General features: G+C 33.1%; 1 protein-coding gene across 8 annotated transcripts in view; it reads left to right on the top strand.

Moving 5' to 3' along the window:
• The window catches only part of LOC124949079 (potassium voltage-gated channel protein Shal), a 106,304-nt gene that overhangs the window by 38,660 nt on the left and 50,070 nt on the right, over positions 1-17,574 (top strand). For all 8 annotated transcript variants that reach the window (XM_047493640.1, XM_047493637.1, XM_047493635.1 and 5 more), the window contains exon 3: positions 14,227-14,415. In XM_047493640.1, coding sequence (XP_047349596.1) covers positions 14,227-14,415 — 189 coding nt within the window. The remainder of the gene's footprint in view (positions 1-14,226; positions 14,416-17,574) is intronic.

Here is a 17,574-nt window from a genome sequence, read left to right as displayed (position 1 = left end):
TTATCTGTCCTTTCGTATTTCGCGTCAAGAGATTTCTCTCCCTCTTTCTATCTCTATATCCGTCTTGCTTTCTTTCCTTTCATTCTTACTCGTCTCTTTCTCATCTTTCTACCTCTTTTACACTCGGTGGATGTTTTCATGAGAAAGAAAGAAAGAGAGATAGATAGATAGATAGATAGATAGATAGATAGATAGATAGATAGATAGATAAGGTTTCTCTCAGAAACAAGGCTCGAGCTTTAAGTAATTTCTCTTGGCCAAGATCCAAGGGCCTGTTTTTATTTCGATGTTTTCTACAATTACGTACGCGAATTTTGGATGAAAAATGAACGATCTCATAGCAAGAAGGTTGGAGTAAGTGGAAAGGGCAATTAATATTCCTACAATTTAAATGAGGTCAAAAGTGAAAACTTGTATGTTTTTTTTTTTCCGTCCTTTTCTTTTTTTCTTTTAGCCCAGTTCCACTGAATTTTTTTCAAGCATTATACCGTACCGTTCAAATTTCATACGGAAATATTCTTCTACATCCCTTCGACGTTGAGATATCTATGGTCCAATTCTGGTGGTTATAGTACTTGAATCGAATTAAATGTTGAAAGAATCTTAATCTATTCTTCAATGAATTTGAAATTATTTTAATTTATTATTAAGCGTCTCGTTCGTCTTTCACAGAAAGAAGACATTCTAAGAACTTGGTGAATACACATTTTACTTTTTCTTTTTTATTAGACGCATAAAACGAACGAGAAAGCTTATTTCGCCGTTGCGTCTCGGGCAATGCAGCAGTATTCTAAAACCTACCTATCGAATCGTGAATTTTCTTTATTTCTTTCTTTAGTTCTTTTCAACAGTAAAATCTGCAATGCAGATATGGTTATCTACATATGCATGGACACGTTTGTCTCGATTTGTGGTTTCGCGAGCTCGACGGATTCTCTTTCGTCTCTCTGATTTCTGTTCTCACTGTAACTCCCTGTCTCTTCCCTTTTACGTTCCTTTTCTATTTTCTTCCCTTTTGCTCTAATCAAATTATCAGAAGAAAAGACATAACGAATTTCGAATTTATCGTCAAATCAGAGTATTAAGAATAATTCTAGCGTAATAATAATCATTAGCGTAAACTCATTGATAATGCTTCTGAAAGATAATATCGTGATGTATTGTCTCGTAAAATATTTAATAGTTAAAAAAAAATTTACTTTCGAGTAAAATTAAAAGACGGAGAGATATTGCGAAGAGAAAAATTTTACGAGAGGAATTTTCGTAAATTTCAAAACTTTCATTGTTGATCTTGTTAAATATCAATAATCAAGATATTCGTGAGAGATCATTTTAATTTTGAAGAAATAGAAATACTATGCGATAAAACGTGATGACTATATGGTTGGTTAACCAAAAGCAAATAATAAATAATAAATAAATTTTAATTGGAAGTAGCTGACATTGAATAGTAAATGAAGTGGAAATTGTAGGTAAGAAGATATTTTGTTCTCCGCTAACCAACCGATAGGAGGGTTATGTGGTATAATAGTGTGGTGTTTGAAGGGTTAAGACAAAGATACAGACACACATATACAATAGTAACGTTTTTGGATTTGAGAAGTTCTCACAGAAAGTCGGAAAGACTGGGTTACTACGGCAAAAACTTTATGGCGAAAACGTTTACTTATATAAGCTCACCTCAAATATTTGTTTACCCTTAGAGCCGAGTTAGCTTGCGTAGTACCTGTAAAATCGATTCAAAAGGTCAAACCGACGGAACGGATATACGTGAGTACCGCGGATGAGAGAAAAAAAGAAAATAGAGGAATATATTCGTCGATGTCTTAATTCTATAGGGCAATACCAGAGTTACCACGCTAACGAAGGAAATTATTTTTTAATTAATTTCGCTACCGCGAATTCAACGATTTTACTGTAACGTGTTAGTAACAAGGTCGAGTTGTTCTCGAGCAGTTCACGCGTTCGAACAATTATGCGAATACTGATATTTCTAAAATAATTATCTTAAAATCTAACTGTTTGATCATCAATAATATTTATATAGATGTTCCTTCAAAAAACAAAACAAAACAATAAAAAAAGAAAAAAACAAGAAAAATGTCGATTTGCTTTCAATCAAAATACATCGTAGTCTTGCTGGAAATAGTAATGTTATTAAACAAATTCACAGAAAATGATATACTCCTTTTTTTTTTTTTTTTTTTTTTAATTCCTTAATTTAAAAGCAAAAAGTTAATGAATTAGAACGCGTAAATACATCGTATCAATATCAGCGATTTTGCGGTTTGCTAATGATTTATGTTTTCTGTTGTCTCTCGGTTTCTTTAACATTTTCGTCGGCCCTTCTATTCCTACCCTCATGGCACGTTTATTCTTAGAACGAACCCCTCGGCACGGTTGGCCCTCTCTTTTCGCTTTCTCTTTTCTCCACCCCTTAGTCCAACCTTCCAACCCCATCTTTCTTTCTCTCCAACAAACTCTGGCTTTAAGGGTGGAAGAGTAGTCCCAGAGGCTTTCAGAAGCAAAAAAAAAAAAAAAAAGAAAGAAAGAAGAAAAGAGAAAGAAAAATAACGAGGGAAAGCAGAGTCTCGTCGGTAAAGTTTCTCAGCCGCTTCTTAAACATTTCGTTTGTTTGTTTGTTGGTCGTGTTAGCCTCAAGGCATCGACTGTGCACGATGATAAGCACGGAAATCGTAGAGCGTGATGATTAACGTAAAAAGTCCATTGCATGGCCGAAGGGCTTCTAAAAGAGACTCACTTTCTTTCTTTCTCTCTCTCTCTCTCTCTCTCTCTCTCTATGTATCTATCTATCTATACCATTCTGTCTGTTTATTTCTATCTTTCTCTCTGTTTTGAATCTAAAGGTGACAAAGGACAGGACCTTTGAACAAGTTTACAACAAACTCATGAAAGAAATACATTCGCGTCTTTCGCATCTTTTGTATCTTTCGTGATTATTATTTTTAGCTGGTCCTTTATTTCGTCTTGTTAACTTTACATTTATTGTTAGTGATAAAAATTTTAACGAAGAAACGAAGTGTAAAGCGTAGAAAAAAACATAAACGAATGACTACACTTAAGACTATCACGAGACATATTACGAGTAGCATTTTAGTCTTATTAATTATAGGTATTAGTCACATATCTCTTTACACTTTTTAAATAAATCACCTTTAAAGTAACCTACAAAAGCGTTATTAAAGCTAGAAGTACACTGCCACATATTGCACGTCACATTTTTTTAGTCCTAGTAGAATCTTAACTGGATGAACATTTTACAGGCTTTTTACACGCTAAACATTGTACAGCATTTGCCAGCTTATTTTGTTTACCGCATGCGACACGCGACAAGCTGCGTTTCGTTTGAAAGTGCCAGAGCGTGTTTCACGCCTGTGTAGTCAGTTGCATTAAAACACACAGTTCCTATTCTGGCGAAGAAAACGCAGCGTACGATGTACGATATATAAAATGCCCTTGTAATCTTAGCCTAAGTGTATATAAGATATAGAACATATTATTGGTCTTTGTTCACAATTTATAATAAGCAAGTTTTTAATACAATTACAAGCTCGTTTCTGCCTCAGTTCTTTTTTATTTCTTTAAACATTTCTTTAGTCGAACGTATCTCATTTAAAAACTAGTCATACCGATAGTATGCCGATTTTGGTATAAAATTGAAAATCATGGTAGTATTTTTACAATTTTTTTTTTTTTTTGAATAAAAAACAAATCTCTACATAAACTTCGGTAGTTTCTTCTTAGATTTTCTTACGTCACGAATTGTGCTTTACTATTATTCGTTTTCTCGTTTATTGCGCAAAGTAGTAATAGGCGATTTAAATCAACGATGCCACGCATTTCGGGGCACTTCGTGTTGCCGAGGATGATATATATACGGCCAGTTTCTTGGTAGTAAGTATTACGACGAGCAATCTTTATTAACTGAGGCCCTGCTATAAACTGTTTGAAAATGCAGACGGTTTAGTGCGTTAAGAATAGCATAACGGTGCTCTAGCGGTCTGTTGCTATAGTCGAAGTTATCGGTTGAGTTTTGTTAACAGGATACAAGATCGGGCCAATAAACTTCTATGCTCGGTTAATGACGTCAAAATGGGGCGTTCTGCTGATCATTCCATAACGAAGAAATACGATTCTCCCTGCATTCATTGTTATTACGATATCGAAAAGAAAACTCTTCGCTGTGAAAATTGTTAGTAATCGATCTCAACGATTGAATTAAATATAAAATTACGATCGAGTTCACGAATAAATAACAATTTTATTTAAGTACTTGGTACGAATTGAAATCGTCGGTCTGGTTAAATGAAATTTCGTGATACAATGTTCTTATCAATCATTCGAAAAGCATTAAGAATATTACATATCTCTGTCACTTTTTGCGATATCAAGAGAATAAGGAGAATTTTCTGTGATAGTACTTAAAAAAAGAAAAGAAAAAAAAAAAAAAAAAAAAAAGAGGAAGAGAAAAAGTAAAATATAAGTCAGAATTAAATTGTGAAATGTGTAACAGCTGGTTTAGGTAAGAGGTCAAGAGAGAGCGACCGAGAGAGAGAAAAAGAGAGAGGGAAAGAGAGAGAGAGAGAGAGAGAGAGAGAATATCCATGATATTCGCGCGTCGATAAGTCAAATCGTGAAAAGAATGGAACGGGCAGAAAATTATTGGCGTTCGTCGGTTGACAGTTCGATACTAGCTGGCAATAAAAGCGTGATTTAGCGTCATCGAACACCGTTAACGGGATTCGGACGGAGATCGGCGACGTTCGACAGAACGACATTCGAAATTCGAAAAGCCTTCGAAACAGACCTCCAAACAAAATTCGTGACGCAAGGGAGAAAGGGTAACTGTTAATTCTCGTCGAGATAAAACCGAGCAGCGGTCGAGCTAGCTCCCGCGTTTTCATGATGTTACGTGAATTATTATGCAAGCGTATGTGAGAGACGACACGACGTTAATTAATCGCGACTAATTAGTACGTGCGCTCGCTGCACATCGACGAATCCGATTCGACTCTGGGGCTGAATCACGTAGCAACCGTTGAATATTCAAATACTGGGCCAAGTTCTCTCTCTCTCTCTCTCTCTCTCTCTCTCTCCCTTTCTCTATCTATCCTTTTTCTATCTCTCTAATGCACATATCGACAAACGTTGCATTCAGTGCACCAGATGTATTATTTTGTACGCACCGTTACTCTTGCGACGATTGTTTCTTCTTTCCTTTTTACGATTACTGCGGTTTTTCTACGATACCGAGAGACGCGTAATAAAAGCTGAGAATATTGGCATAGGAAAGAACTATCATTCTTTTCTCTATCTCTTTCTCTCTCTCTCTCTCTCTCTCTTTCTCTATAGCTTCTTTCTCTATCTTGCCAGGAATAACCTCGCGAATCTTCTTGGCAATGTCGTTTACTCATGAACGATACGTATCTCAACGATCGAACCTTCGATGGGGTGTATATCCTTTGGGATTTCCATCGAACTATGTACAGAACGCGTTTAGAACTTTTTAAATGACTTTTCAAATCGATTAAATGACAATCGATAATGTCGGCTCGGTTCGATTTTAAAACTTAACTTTGTAAGTTACATCACTGGCATCCTTATGAAATTGGACTACGAAGTTAGAGCTATGTTCCAAAACGTATTCATCACGACACAATATGGCATTTCAAACGACTGGACGAAGTTAAACTCTGAAACGTATCTACGGTCCACACTGGTTTTGCAGCTCAAACAAGACAGAATCGAATATTCAAATGGTAGTCACGTAACGAGTTATGCGTTCCTAAGGGACAATGTAACAACAAGAACGATAGTAATTTTTAGTCTTTAGGCGTTCTAAATAAATACTTCTAATATAACATTTTTCTAGATAACTCGAAGTAAAAAATAAAATCATAAGGATTTCAATTCATTCATTTTCTTCGATTAAAAATCTATTTTGTCGGAGTTCTTTTATTCTTTCAAATACTCATATAAATTTCAAATAGAGATATTTACAAAATAATTATTATATATAATTAATCTAATAATATATATATATATATATATATATATAAATATAATAATTTAATATAAAAATTATATAAATAGTTAATAGATAAATTTTTTTTATCATTATAACATTTATAACTAAAAATTTCTTTGAGATCATGAGAATATACCGCTAATTACGCCGTTTCCATTATGTGGTATATAAAACTGGCGTAGAGTTTGCATTGTCGGTATATTTCTATGGAAAAAGAGTTCTCCCCGTTTTTCTCTGTTCTGTCGTAAATACAAATGTGTATATGTATGTATGTCGGCTCTCGTCGTCCATGACCTATGTTATATGCCGACATTCGCTTAATTAACTTAGTAGATAAGCAAGCCAGTGTGCGCGATCATTACAATCGTGTTTTTCGTTTCCTATAGCCTTGCGTCTTCCACGATTCTTCCTCGTTAGATAAATTGTCGTGGCCCACGCGACGATACGCGTCCTTGTACCTATCTATATACATATATGTATTTACGTATCATATATATATATACATATTTATACATATATATATATATATATATATATGTATGTATACAAACACGTATGTATACAAATACGTATGTATAAACATATTTACGAATCGTGTTTTACAGCTGCGCGGGATTTGTGGTTCAGCTTAGAAAACACGAATGATTGAGTACTTAAAAATACACAAGTCTATATCGATACAAAAAGTGACGGCAAGCCGGCTGTTGCATTCGATCTTCTTCATTCAAAGCGGCGATATCGGAAAGTGCGACGAGCAATCGAATGACGAAACGTTGCATTGTCGGGATATCATGAAAAGGAAAAAGTATGTCAACTTGTCCATTGCTGATATTTCTCGGAAACCTTTTTGTAGATACGATTACTGATCTTTTTTTTCCTTTTTTTATTCAAAATTTTTCGACCAAAAAAGTAGTCGAAATAACATTTATCTTGGACCGATTATTGTAGACGGTAATAGTTAGATTATGTGTTTAACAAAAGCTTGTTTAAATCCCTGAATGAAAGGTATAGATAAGTAGAATTGTTCTCTAATAAAAAATAAATTTTTTTTCCATTTCTGTATTTCTCACCCTCTATTTTGTTTTCTTTTATTATTATTTTTTTTTTTTTTGTTTTTCGACGGACGCTATTAATTTCAAAATACATATACATATATACGAGACGAGTGCAATTTTGTCTTTGATTATCTTTTTTCTCGCACAAAATCTACGTTCTTCCGTGACGTATCACCAGCTGCCCGTACGCGTAGTTCTGGATTTTTGCCAGGAAATGCCTGTTTTATGCGTCCACTGGAACTTCCGGGAGGGCACTATGAAATCTCGTCGATCAATCATTCGGTGCTAGACGAAATACATCCCTAGCTTTGTCATACGTTTTTTTGTTTCATTTGCTTTTTCATTCTCTCTTTCTTTTAAAACTTGAAAAGCTAACTTGAGCTTCTAGTTGTACCTTTTGTATTCGAACAATTCGATCACTTCTATCGAGTACGGATTATTACGTCTATTGTTCGAATTTTTACGAAGAGAAACGTATTTGTTATTAAACGATCATCAACGACGCTGACGTTAACGTTGACGAAATGACGTGTATACCTGAATCTACATTCTTAACGATCTGTTTACCGTTACTTTTCGCCAATCGCAGCGTATATTTTGACAAGGAATCTACTCGATCGTACGAAAGAGGAAAAGAGATGCATCTGCGTCATGAAAAAGGATCCGTTTCGCGGATGTTTACATCGTCTCTCTTAGATCGACCACATACCGCTTTACGTTAAGACATGCAACAGACAAGACATAGGTACTGTTTAAAACATAATGCAAAAAGACGAAGTACCATACGAAATGATATATTTTTTAAAACAGCAATACAGTGATCTTAAACATTACGTTTACGTTAGTAACTTGTTTTAAGTTGGATACATCTCAATCGTTTGCTTATTCTTCATTTCACATGTTCCAATTCATTCCCGTTACAATTAGTGTCTTATTTTATTAATAACTTCTTTGGTACTTTTAAATTAAAAAGAAAAAAAAAAAAGAAAAAAAAATGAAGATTTATGAATTTTTATTTTATTTGATTTTATAAATGTCGTTTATCGATATTCGTAAGGATTTAACTATTATTTATAATACTAGTAATATAAGTAAATATAAGTACAATAAGTACTCTTTCATATATTTATTTCAAAAAAAGAAAATAATTATTTAACGTTTTGCGGTTATATGTCAAATCTTACTAGGCATTAAATTGCATTCTAAGGTGTTATATGTTGAGTTAATATAATTGTTGTATTAGTTAAGTGATAAAATATCCAAATAATGAGAAACTACTCGATACTGATTCTGAGTACGGTCTGGTTGAAATAAATTAGATCGCAAACGGTCCAACTTTTACACCTACGAAGCGTGAAAATAATAAAAAGGAAAAATCTTGTACCATTTGTTAAAGCTTTGTATTTATACTATCAAGTGACTTAGGTGACGGGGCTCTCATTTTCTCAAATTTTCGAATTGTCAAAGTAAGCTTATCGTTGATTGTGGCGTCGTTTATTTACGAGAGAAACACGTCTATGAGGATAGGAACGAGCAAGAGCTTTTGAGCTTTTATTGCCGGACACGGTTGGTCGCCAGGGCGCTTATCCGTACCACGCTGCAACGCTGACATTCGACGTTGTCGCACAAACGTGATTCCTCGCGCGTTCATTGAATGACGCTTTGTGTTTTCGTTGCAGTTGGGAAGCTTTATGCAACTCAGCCGAGCGTAAGTTTACGCACAGAGTCTCAGTAATGATAGCAACGTGTCGTTATCTCGTGAAATATTGGCCGGGCTGTGAAATTTTATTACTTTGGCTTTCGTGGAACTTGTGTTTTTTGATGTTAACATTCTACGATGTTTTCGTGTCGATTTCTTTTTTTACAAGCTGTATCGAAATGGTCTCACTTGTAGTTGAGTACTTGAACATTATTTTCATTACGTTTGTATCGAATCTCGTTTATTAAAAACGTTCTTGGCAAACGTTAGATGTTTTACAATTCGTAGCTTTACGAAATTTGACATGGACACCTGCAAGCTCGATCTACTCGTCGAGACGACGTTTCCTAAGAGTTCATCGCAAAAACAGATGCCATTGCGTACAGCTGACGCACTATAAATACAACGCTTTACCTTTACGCAGATGGCGCTTGTTGGCAGAAGTGTAGCTTTATATCGTGCCGCAGCCATAGTCCCTAAATTTATATTGCAATTTGTACGAGCTAACAAATTGACCGACTTACCGACTTTCAACTGTGATGTGGATTTAATATTACATACGTATTGCTAAATGTTTTGAAGTGGAATATGAAAACTTCAAATCGACTGGTCAAACCATCATTGATCCCATTTTTCTTTTTGTCTATATTTACGCCATAGAATTCTTTGTTATTATTATCGACGAACTATTTCAGTCCTTTTACTGTTACTTTGTTATTTTCCGTCCCGATAACCACGACTTTGCTTGTCGACCTGCTTGCGGGATGGATAGACCTTGACCGAAATACATCTTCGCCATTAATATTCTTATTTTCCTTATTTGTTGGTTTACGAAAGGACAATGATAAAAAAAATAGTCATCTCAATTCATTCTTGCCTGTGTAGACACATCGTGATATTAAATCCTTGTTATTTTATCATGGCAACTATTATATTGTTATCGTAAGAAAAGTTTCTTTTTTTTTTTAGCATTCCTCAAGTTGATCTTTTGTAATTAAATATCGAGTTTCATACTATTATTATTTGGAATTTTCCCATTGGTATAATTGAATCTGTCATGTTGTATCGTTATTCCTTACAGAATTTCGAAGCCATGAAAATTCCAATGTTTCATGTTAACTTTTAATTATTATAATAGATATTATGATATACATATATTATAATAATTAAAAAGGAATATTAATATTACACGTTGAGAAAAATTATTATATAAGTTATTAATCACTTGCTCTAATCTGGCAAGTAGAGCATTTGCTTGGTTTATTTACATAATGCATATACCGACGTTCTAAACACAGTCCTAATTAGCATGTGTTTGATTTCAATGTCAGTACAAACTAACCGCTATTTGTACATCACAAGTACATCGATAGTATGACGTTATATTACCACTGACTTGATCGACCTCTTGGTATTGTATAATTCTTTGTAAGACATATTATTTTCAATATCTCATCTTAATCATAATATTAATCTTATCTGTACCTTGTAACAAATATTATTCTCTATCGGATATAAATTGAAAAATTTTCATATAATTATGAGATTGTCTTTAAAATTGATTACGAAGATTCTATTTTTTTTCTCGATAAGTATATAAACATTTATGAAATCATTTTGACAATAATTGAATGATGTAGATGAGAGTGAAAGAATAAATAGACACATAACGAAAGGGAGAACGAACGATAAGGGTAGATAGACCAGTTGGTTACGAAATTGCTCATCCTTTGTATATAATCATTCCGGAAATGGGAGTTGGCGACTGGGTTGGTTGAAAGTAGGGTACGTGCGCGCGACGCGCGATTCGGCTGCATTTAAAATGGCATTACACTAGCGTCACGTATTTGCGGCGCACAAGCTTTAATGGTACGGCATAGTAATTTCCCCTACCGAAAATCTTCGTTAAAAGCTTAATCGATCAAGCGAGGATGAGTGTTCTGGACAAGAGATATATAGAAGTGAAAGTGTCGGTGAATTTGTAAAAGAGGTTGGTTGATGGAGGGTAAAGGAGAATGGCGATAGAAAAAAAGAAAACAGCAAATTCATCAACGGGACAGCGAACAATAAGTCATTGTTGGTGTAACGACTCCTTTTGCCGAGCTCGTGCGATTCTTGAATCGAGGGCCTGCGGTTGATGCATTTTGTGCAGTCCACTTTATGTGATCGCTAGCGCCAGCCCCACTTCTCCCTTCTCCTCTTTACCCCGTACTCTTCTTCCATTTTAACATGCGACACGATACGAAATGGACCTGCACGCGAAATCTAACGAGCCATTGTCCCGCGAGCTTTCGTGTCCTTTCCATGAGATATCTTCTTTCCTTTCTATTCGAGCACGATTAACAGCCTAACTGCTTCTATGATCTCATGGAAGTTTGTCACAAAGCTATTCGATCTATTTCTTCTATTCTTTTGCGTATGTCCACGATTATGTTCTTGAATGTATTATATATATACCTAAGTATATATATGTGGCTTTATGAATTTTCAGCATTGAGAAATTTTTACACAATTTTTATTACGGCATCAATCGACGAACTTTTCCAAATTATTACGAATTTCAATAGGAATAATTAATTATCGGAAGCAAAAGATACGATTTCATTTATGGGAAATTACTTTATGAAATATAAATTGGAATAAATTTAAATATAAAAGTGGAAACTATCTGTATATTTTATCTCTTTTTCCTTTTCTTAGTATGGTTTATAAAATTTGTCTAATTGAAATTACAAAAAAAATATCACAAATATATACCTGAGCACGTATCATATTAATGTAATTTTTCTTAAATTTTGCGAGATGAAATTGTAAAAATGTAAGAAAAGGTAAGACAAAAATTTCGAATGGAAAAGATTTGTTTATACATAGAGACATGTCACATTGAACGTCTACGTCGTATGTATGGGTTCAAAGTGACATGTGTACGTGTTTGTATCACACGAAATTTAGGAGACATGCGTGCGCCGTTTTCCTTACCTCGGCAATATCGATCGAAGGACTATTGAGTTCACGAGAAAATCTTTAGTCGATCTCCAGTTATCAAGTAGTATGGATTAAATCCAGAGTAGTATTAAATCCGAGAAAAGAATGTGAACACATTTGTGAACATATTGAAAGCTTAACTTTGCAGACTTTATTTAAAACTTTTCTTCGATTTCTTTTGTCACATCTCAAAGATTAAAAATTTCTAATAAAAGTAAAATTGTAATGTTAAAAGTATGACGATAAAGTTTTCTATATCTTTATCTTTGTTAAATGAATATATTCGATTTATACAAGATGTAGTATACCTCTTAAACAGAGGAATCGATCAATAGTACATTTATTGTCTCAATAGTGGTTTTTTTTTTGTGTATTTACGGAATTGAATAAATTTCAATGAAAAGTTCAATAAATAAAAGCATTAGTTACAAGAAATAATAGTTGACTTACATTTCGTGTCTTTATAACAATGTATTTAAATATTGTACAGTTTTACTTTGTGTTGCTTTGGTAATTCTAAGAATTTATTAGAGACGAATCGAATAATTTCGATTGCCTCTAATAGAGTTTTTAATTGTTTAGCTTTAAAATATAATAACTTTTGTTAATCGTAAGTTAATGTAATTATTTTAAATTAACGAAATAACGTAATTTTCAATCTCATTGTCGTGAGCACATTTTTTTTGTGATTTGCGTTTTCTTTTCTAAAATTTACTCTTCTCTATTAGGTTTAATTCGTAAGGATATATTAATTTCGTGTAGGAAAATATGTCATATTTAGAATAGATGTGAAGTAAAGAGAAATTTCATGTAATAGTGGAAGATGCTTAGCACGTTGAGTATTTTCTATACATTAAAATACTTACGTAGACAAAATATAGGTTCAAAGTTAGTACGAAAATTCCATTTAGAATACTGAACATAACTACAGATAAGAGTAATATACGGATAAGAGTAAGAGGTTAGAATGCTATTAGATGTTCACTAATAGTTTTCCATTACTGAATATTATTAAATTATTCGATAAATTATTATAGATTTTGTATTATTGAGTAGTAATAATTGTCACGCTATTAAAATATTCTCGCAAAAATTTTTGCGTAGTATGTAATTAAACAAATCAAACAATTTAATATTTATACGGTTACATAAAAAGAAGTCCTCTAACTGATGACCTCTGGATGAGTAGTTTACTTGCATCCCAAAAACGTAGGAATAAATATTTATCTTCTGGTTAAAAAGGTCTACACGGATCTTGTTATTTATGTAGGTCACCATCTTTCATTCGTCTCATATTTATATAAAATACGAGGTCTACTCTTCACATACATTTTTAGAAGAAAGAAAGATTTATTCAGGATCAATCCTTCGCAGAGAGTGGAAAAGACAGAAAACGAAAAGCTTTCAATCAAACGAGAAAGAAAGGAAAGTTCTGTTTACGTCTTCGCAGAGAGATGTATCTTTTGGAAAAAAAAATAAAAAAAAAAAAAAAAAAAATTTAATTTTCTATGGATTTACAGAACGAGAGAAAGCGAATGAACTCGGTATATAGAATAGAGTTCTGCTGTTCTTAGAGTCCTAAAATGAAATCAATTGAATCAAGTCATTCAACTCTCGCATAAAACAAGTTGAATTATGTGACCGGGTACGAATAAAATTATAATTTATATGTTTCTCTTTCTTTCTTTTTTTCTTTTCTTTTTCTTTTTTTTTTTTTTTTACTACAACAAATAACTAACTTTTTTTTTTAAATATATTGAAAATATTAGGTAGATAAGTTTTATCTAGAAGCTTGTATAAGATGATCCATTGAAATTATCTTCTTGATAATTTTTATAAATGAAAAACAGAACAACTGTCGTATTAATTTTAAATTTCAATGAACAAACAGTCTTTTTGTATTATCAAAAATATGTACGAACATTTGTAATTTTAAATCTTACAAAACTCGTATATATTTCGGAACGGTATAGAAAAAATAGAAAATTGTCGATGCTCGAATGAAAATTTTAGGCTTTAAAATGTATGATCGTTCTAACGTACGTTAAATAGTAATCAATAAATCTCAAATATCTTTCGTCGATGATCCGATATATTGGAAGGATATAACACATTTAATGGAGATGGTAGTATAAAGAGTCTTTGTGAATTGACAGTGTAAAACGTGCCGATCGCTTTATATGCTCGAAAAAATCATACTCATACGTTTATACAAACACACACACACACACACACACACTTATATATATATATATATATGTAGGTATATTTGTATATATTTTTGCTCTAAGATTTCACGAAGGGTACTTGGTTCGTTTTTCGTAAATCATTTCTATATCACGATCTTCTTGACTTATCTCTTTTTCCCTTGAAATTATCCGAAACAAACATAAACAAGTTGTTTATCAACGAGTAACATGAATTTTCTTTTCCATCAGAAAGCGAGGTTGGCTCGCATCAGAATCGCTAAAGCATCAAGCGGTGCAGCCTTTGTCAGCAAAAAGAAAGCGGCCGAAGCACGATTGGCTGCGCAGGAGAGTGGCTTGCAGTTGGACGAGAACTACAAGGAGGAGGATATTTTCGAATTACAACATCATCATTTACTTCGTTGTTTAGAGAAGACGACGGTGAGTAAAATAATATTTAAATCATATTTAGATATAATATTTAATTTCTTTTTATTTTCATTTCTATTCTTTCTCTTAAATTTATTTTTAACAAAATATATATTTCTTCATTGTATCCCACAATTAAATCATTATCTGATATATATTAAAAATTGATCGTTCTTTCGAATACGCTAGACAAACGTATAATTTAGAATATTTCTTTTAGGAAGATATTTTTAATATAAGTATTTCTTTCCTTTTATCGTATATTTTATGTTTCGTCAAAGAAAAAACCACCGTTAGAAAAAAATCTTTTAAAATCCGTCAAGCAGTTTTGCGTATAGATATCGATGTGCCGAGTAATTTGAATAAACCGCTTTCCGTTCTCGTCTAATTTTAACCAACTGCCTTTGTAAGGGGTATCGTGTTAAGTATACACACTTTCCTTTTATACGTACTACACATATACGTATGTATGCGTGATCTCGTTGAAAATGCGAGTACATAACCCGCTCAATTCGAACTCTATCTCCGCTTCTAATACGTATACGAACGTATATACATACACATTTCTAGGTGGAAAGATATGTAAAGCTGAAGTGTACATACTGTGACCAACATACCAGATACAACATGCGTGCCTTTGGCCAATCGTTCCAATGTAGTAATAACACAAGTGGGATAAATTCACATACACATAGTTATGCAAATTCTTATTCCACTTAAATCTGTTTAAAAATCACGATATTCTTTATCTTTCTCTCTCTCTCTCTCTCTCTCTCTCTCTCTCTCTTTCTTTCTCTTTTTTTCTTTTCTTCTTAATATTAATTATATTCTTTTGCATCACGCGAAAAAACAAAAATATTTCCGTTTTGCCTAGGGCATTCGCTTTGCCCGGGTTTCTCCTATGTACGTTTATCCTCCTTCAATCAACTCGATGGAGATCGAGTGGGAAACTCTTTCAGAATCAGGAATCGCCAACGAGTATCGCAAAAAATCGTCAGCACATATGAACCAACGCAGGATCACTCGGAAGTGCATCTGTGTTACTGACTTTTAATTTTGCTATACAGGGCGTATCGAAACGGACAAGATTGCCTTCGGGGATAAGCTTAGAGTAATCGTTTTGAAGTAAGTCGTCTATCCTTTAAACGTTACTGACAAACTTATCAAGGATTTTCCTAACGTAAATTGGCTAACCGTAAGAAGATAAATAGGAAAAAAAAAAAATAGAAGAAATAGAAAAAAAAAACGGAGCAATTGTCTTTACGATTGATCGTAACAAACAAATGCAGAGTTTCTGCAATGGACAACGTTTAGTAGCTTTTTTCTTTTTCTTTTTCTTTTTCTTTTTTTTTTTTTTTCATTCACCAATGTTCATCGAGTACACCATAAGTCGAGGGCACTTATTGATGTTCACGTACGTGCTTATCGAAGGGACGCAACAAGCTCCAAGGGTCTCCTCTTTCTTCTCTCTATTTGTCTCTCATCGATAATGCCTCGTCTTTGTTTGAAGTATCCAATAATATATGATTTCTTTATTGAGCACGTTGACTTCTTTCGATTTTTTAAGACGAGAAGATAATAAAAAGAACACGTATCTTTGGAGATGTTTAATCATGCTTCTTCTTCATTTAATTATATTATTTGTATAAGGTGTAATTATTATACTTGATGTTTAAAGATAACATAAAGTATAATAATGTTAACATACACAATAAATAATTTCATTACGAATGTTATAATTATAGTTATATTTAATAGTTAATTCAATATTTAGCGCGAATTCATGTTCCAAATATTATTCTATTTTTGATCTTACTATTAGACTCCTTTCTATTATCTTTCGTGGTTCCGAGAGTAATTTATTATCGATCAATTCGTCCCTTACGGTTTGGAATTATTTATCAGGGTTTTAAGTTATACTACTTATATAAAAACAAAGACTTTTATTTCTCAATTATCGTTCCCTCGAATGAATAAAAGTGGTAGCGGATTTTTTTCTTTTTCTGCACTTAAACTGTATGAATATATTAAAATCATTCCCGTCGGTACTATCTTCTTTTCTCAGCATTATTAAAATATCTACCTATCTCCGCACGAATGAGATAACGATTTTTTGTTTAAATTTATTTTATTCCATGGCTCGTCCGAAAAATACGAAATTATTCGGATAATTAATAAATAATTGACTAATTTTATCTAATTACAAATCCGAAATAGACATAGAAAAAGAGAGAGAGAGAGAAAGAGAGAGAGAGAAAGAGAGAGAGAGAGAGAGAGAGAGAGAGAGAATGATTTAAATGAATTTATAATGATACATCCAATTATGTAATGTTCATTATCATATTATATATTAATATCAAATTATTTATTTGTTTATCATATTCATTTGTTTGATTTATTTGTTTATCAAGATACTTATAGCTTTGTGTATCCATTCGCACGTTTTTGCGTCCAACTACCACGTTTTCTTTTCCTATTTCCACTTCTTTTTCCTAGTCGTCTCGTGTACTTAACCCAGAAAGCAATGCGATTCCGGGTACCATTGTTGAAGCGTCAGAAACCGAGCACACGGCCTGGAGGCGCGTCGTTCCACTTCCTCTCTTACATTCTGAGCTTCGTTGTATACGGTCGGTGCGTTTCAGCATTCCGATGTTTCCTGCCGACGTTTAACTGTCTCTCTCGAAACTCACGCGGGAGGTCCACCCACCTCTATCATCCATTTCTACGTGTCTATTTTTATTGTTTGACATTTTCGGAGCGAAAAAAATTTCTCTACGTATTTCCGACGACTCTTCTTCCCTCAATAGAATGCCATTTCTTCTTTTTTTTCTTTTTTTTTTTTGGTTTTTACAATTGAATGCATCGAATTCAATTTTTTCTTTTTTTCTTTTTTGTTCAGTTAATGTGAATTGACATTCTTAGAAACTTTTGTTACGTGCAATATTCTAACGTGCTGTTTTATGCCATTTTATACAGTACGTTTCTTTTTTCTTTACGATCTTTAAAATATAAATATTAACAGATCGAAGGAATAATATTTCTGACGTGACGTTCGTTCAATTTTTTGTTCGTATAAAATTAAAAAATTTTTCTTCCCCTTGTATTTTTTATTTTAATTGCAAGTTCATTCTAACGATAAATATTAATAGAATTGAATTGATCATGTCATAG

Source organism: Vespa velutina, chromosome 5 (genome assembly GCF_912470025.1).
Source record: "Vespa velutina chromosome 5, iVesVel2.1, whole genome shotgun sequence".
In the NCBI taxonomy this organism is placed as follows: Eukaryota; Metazoa; Arthropoda; class Insecta; order Hymenoptera; family Vespidae; genus Vespa; species Vespa velutina.
This window is presented reverse-complemented; position numbering and strand designations above follow the sequence as displayed.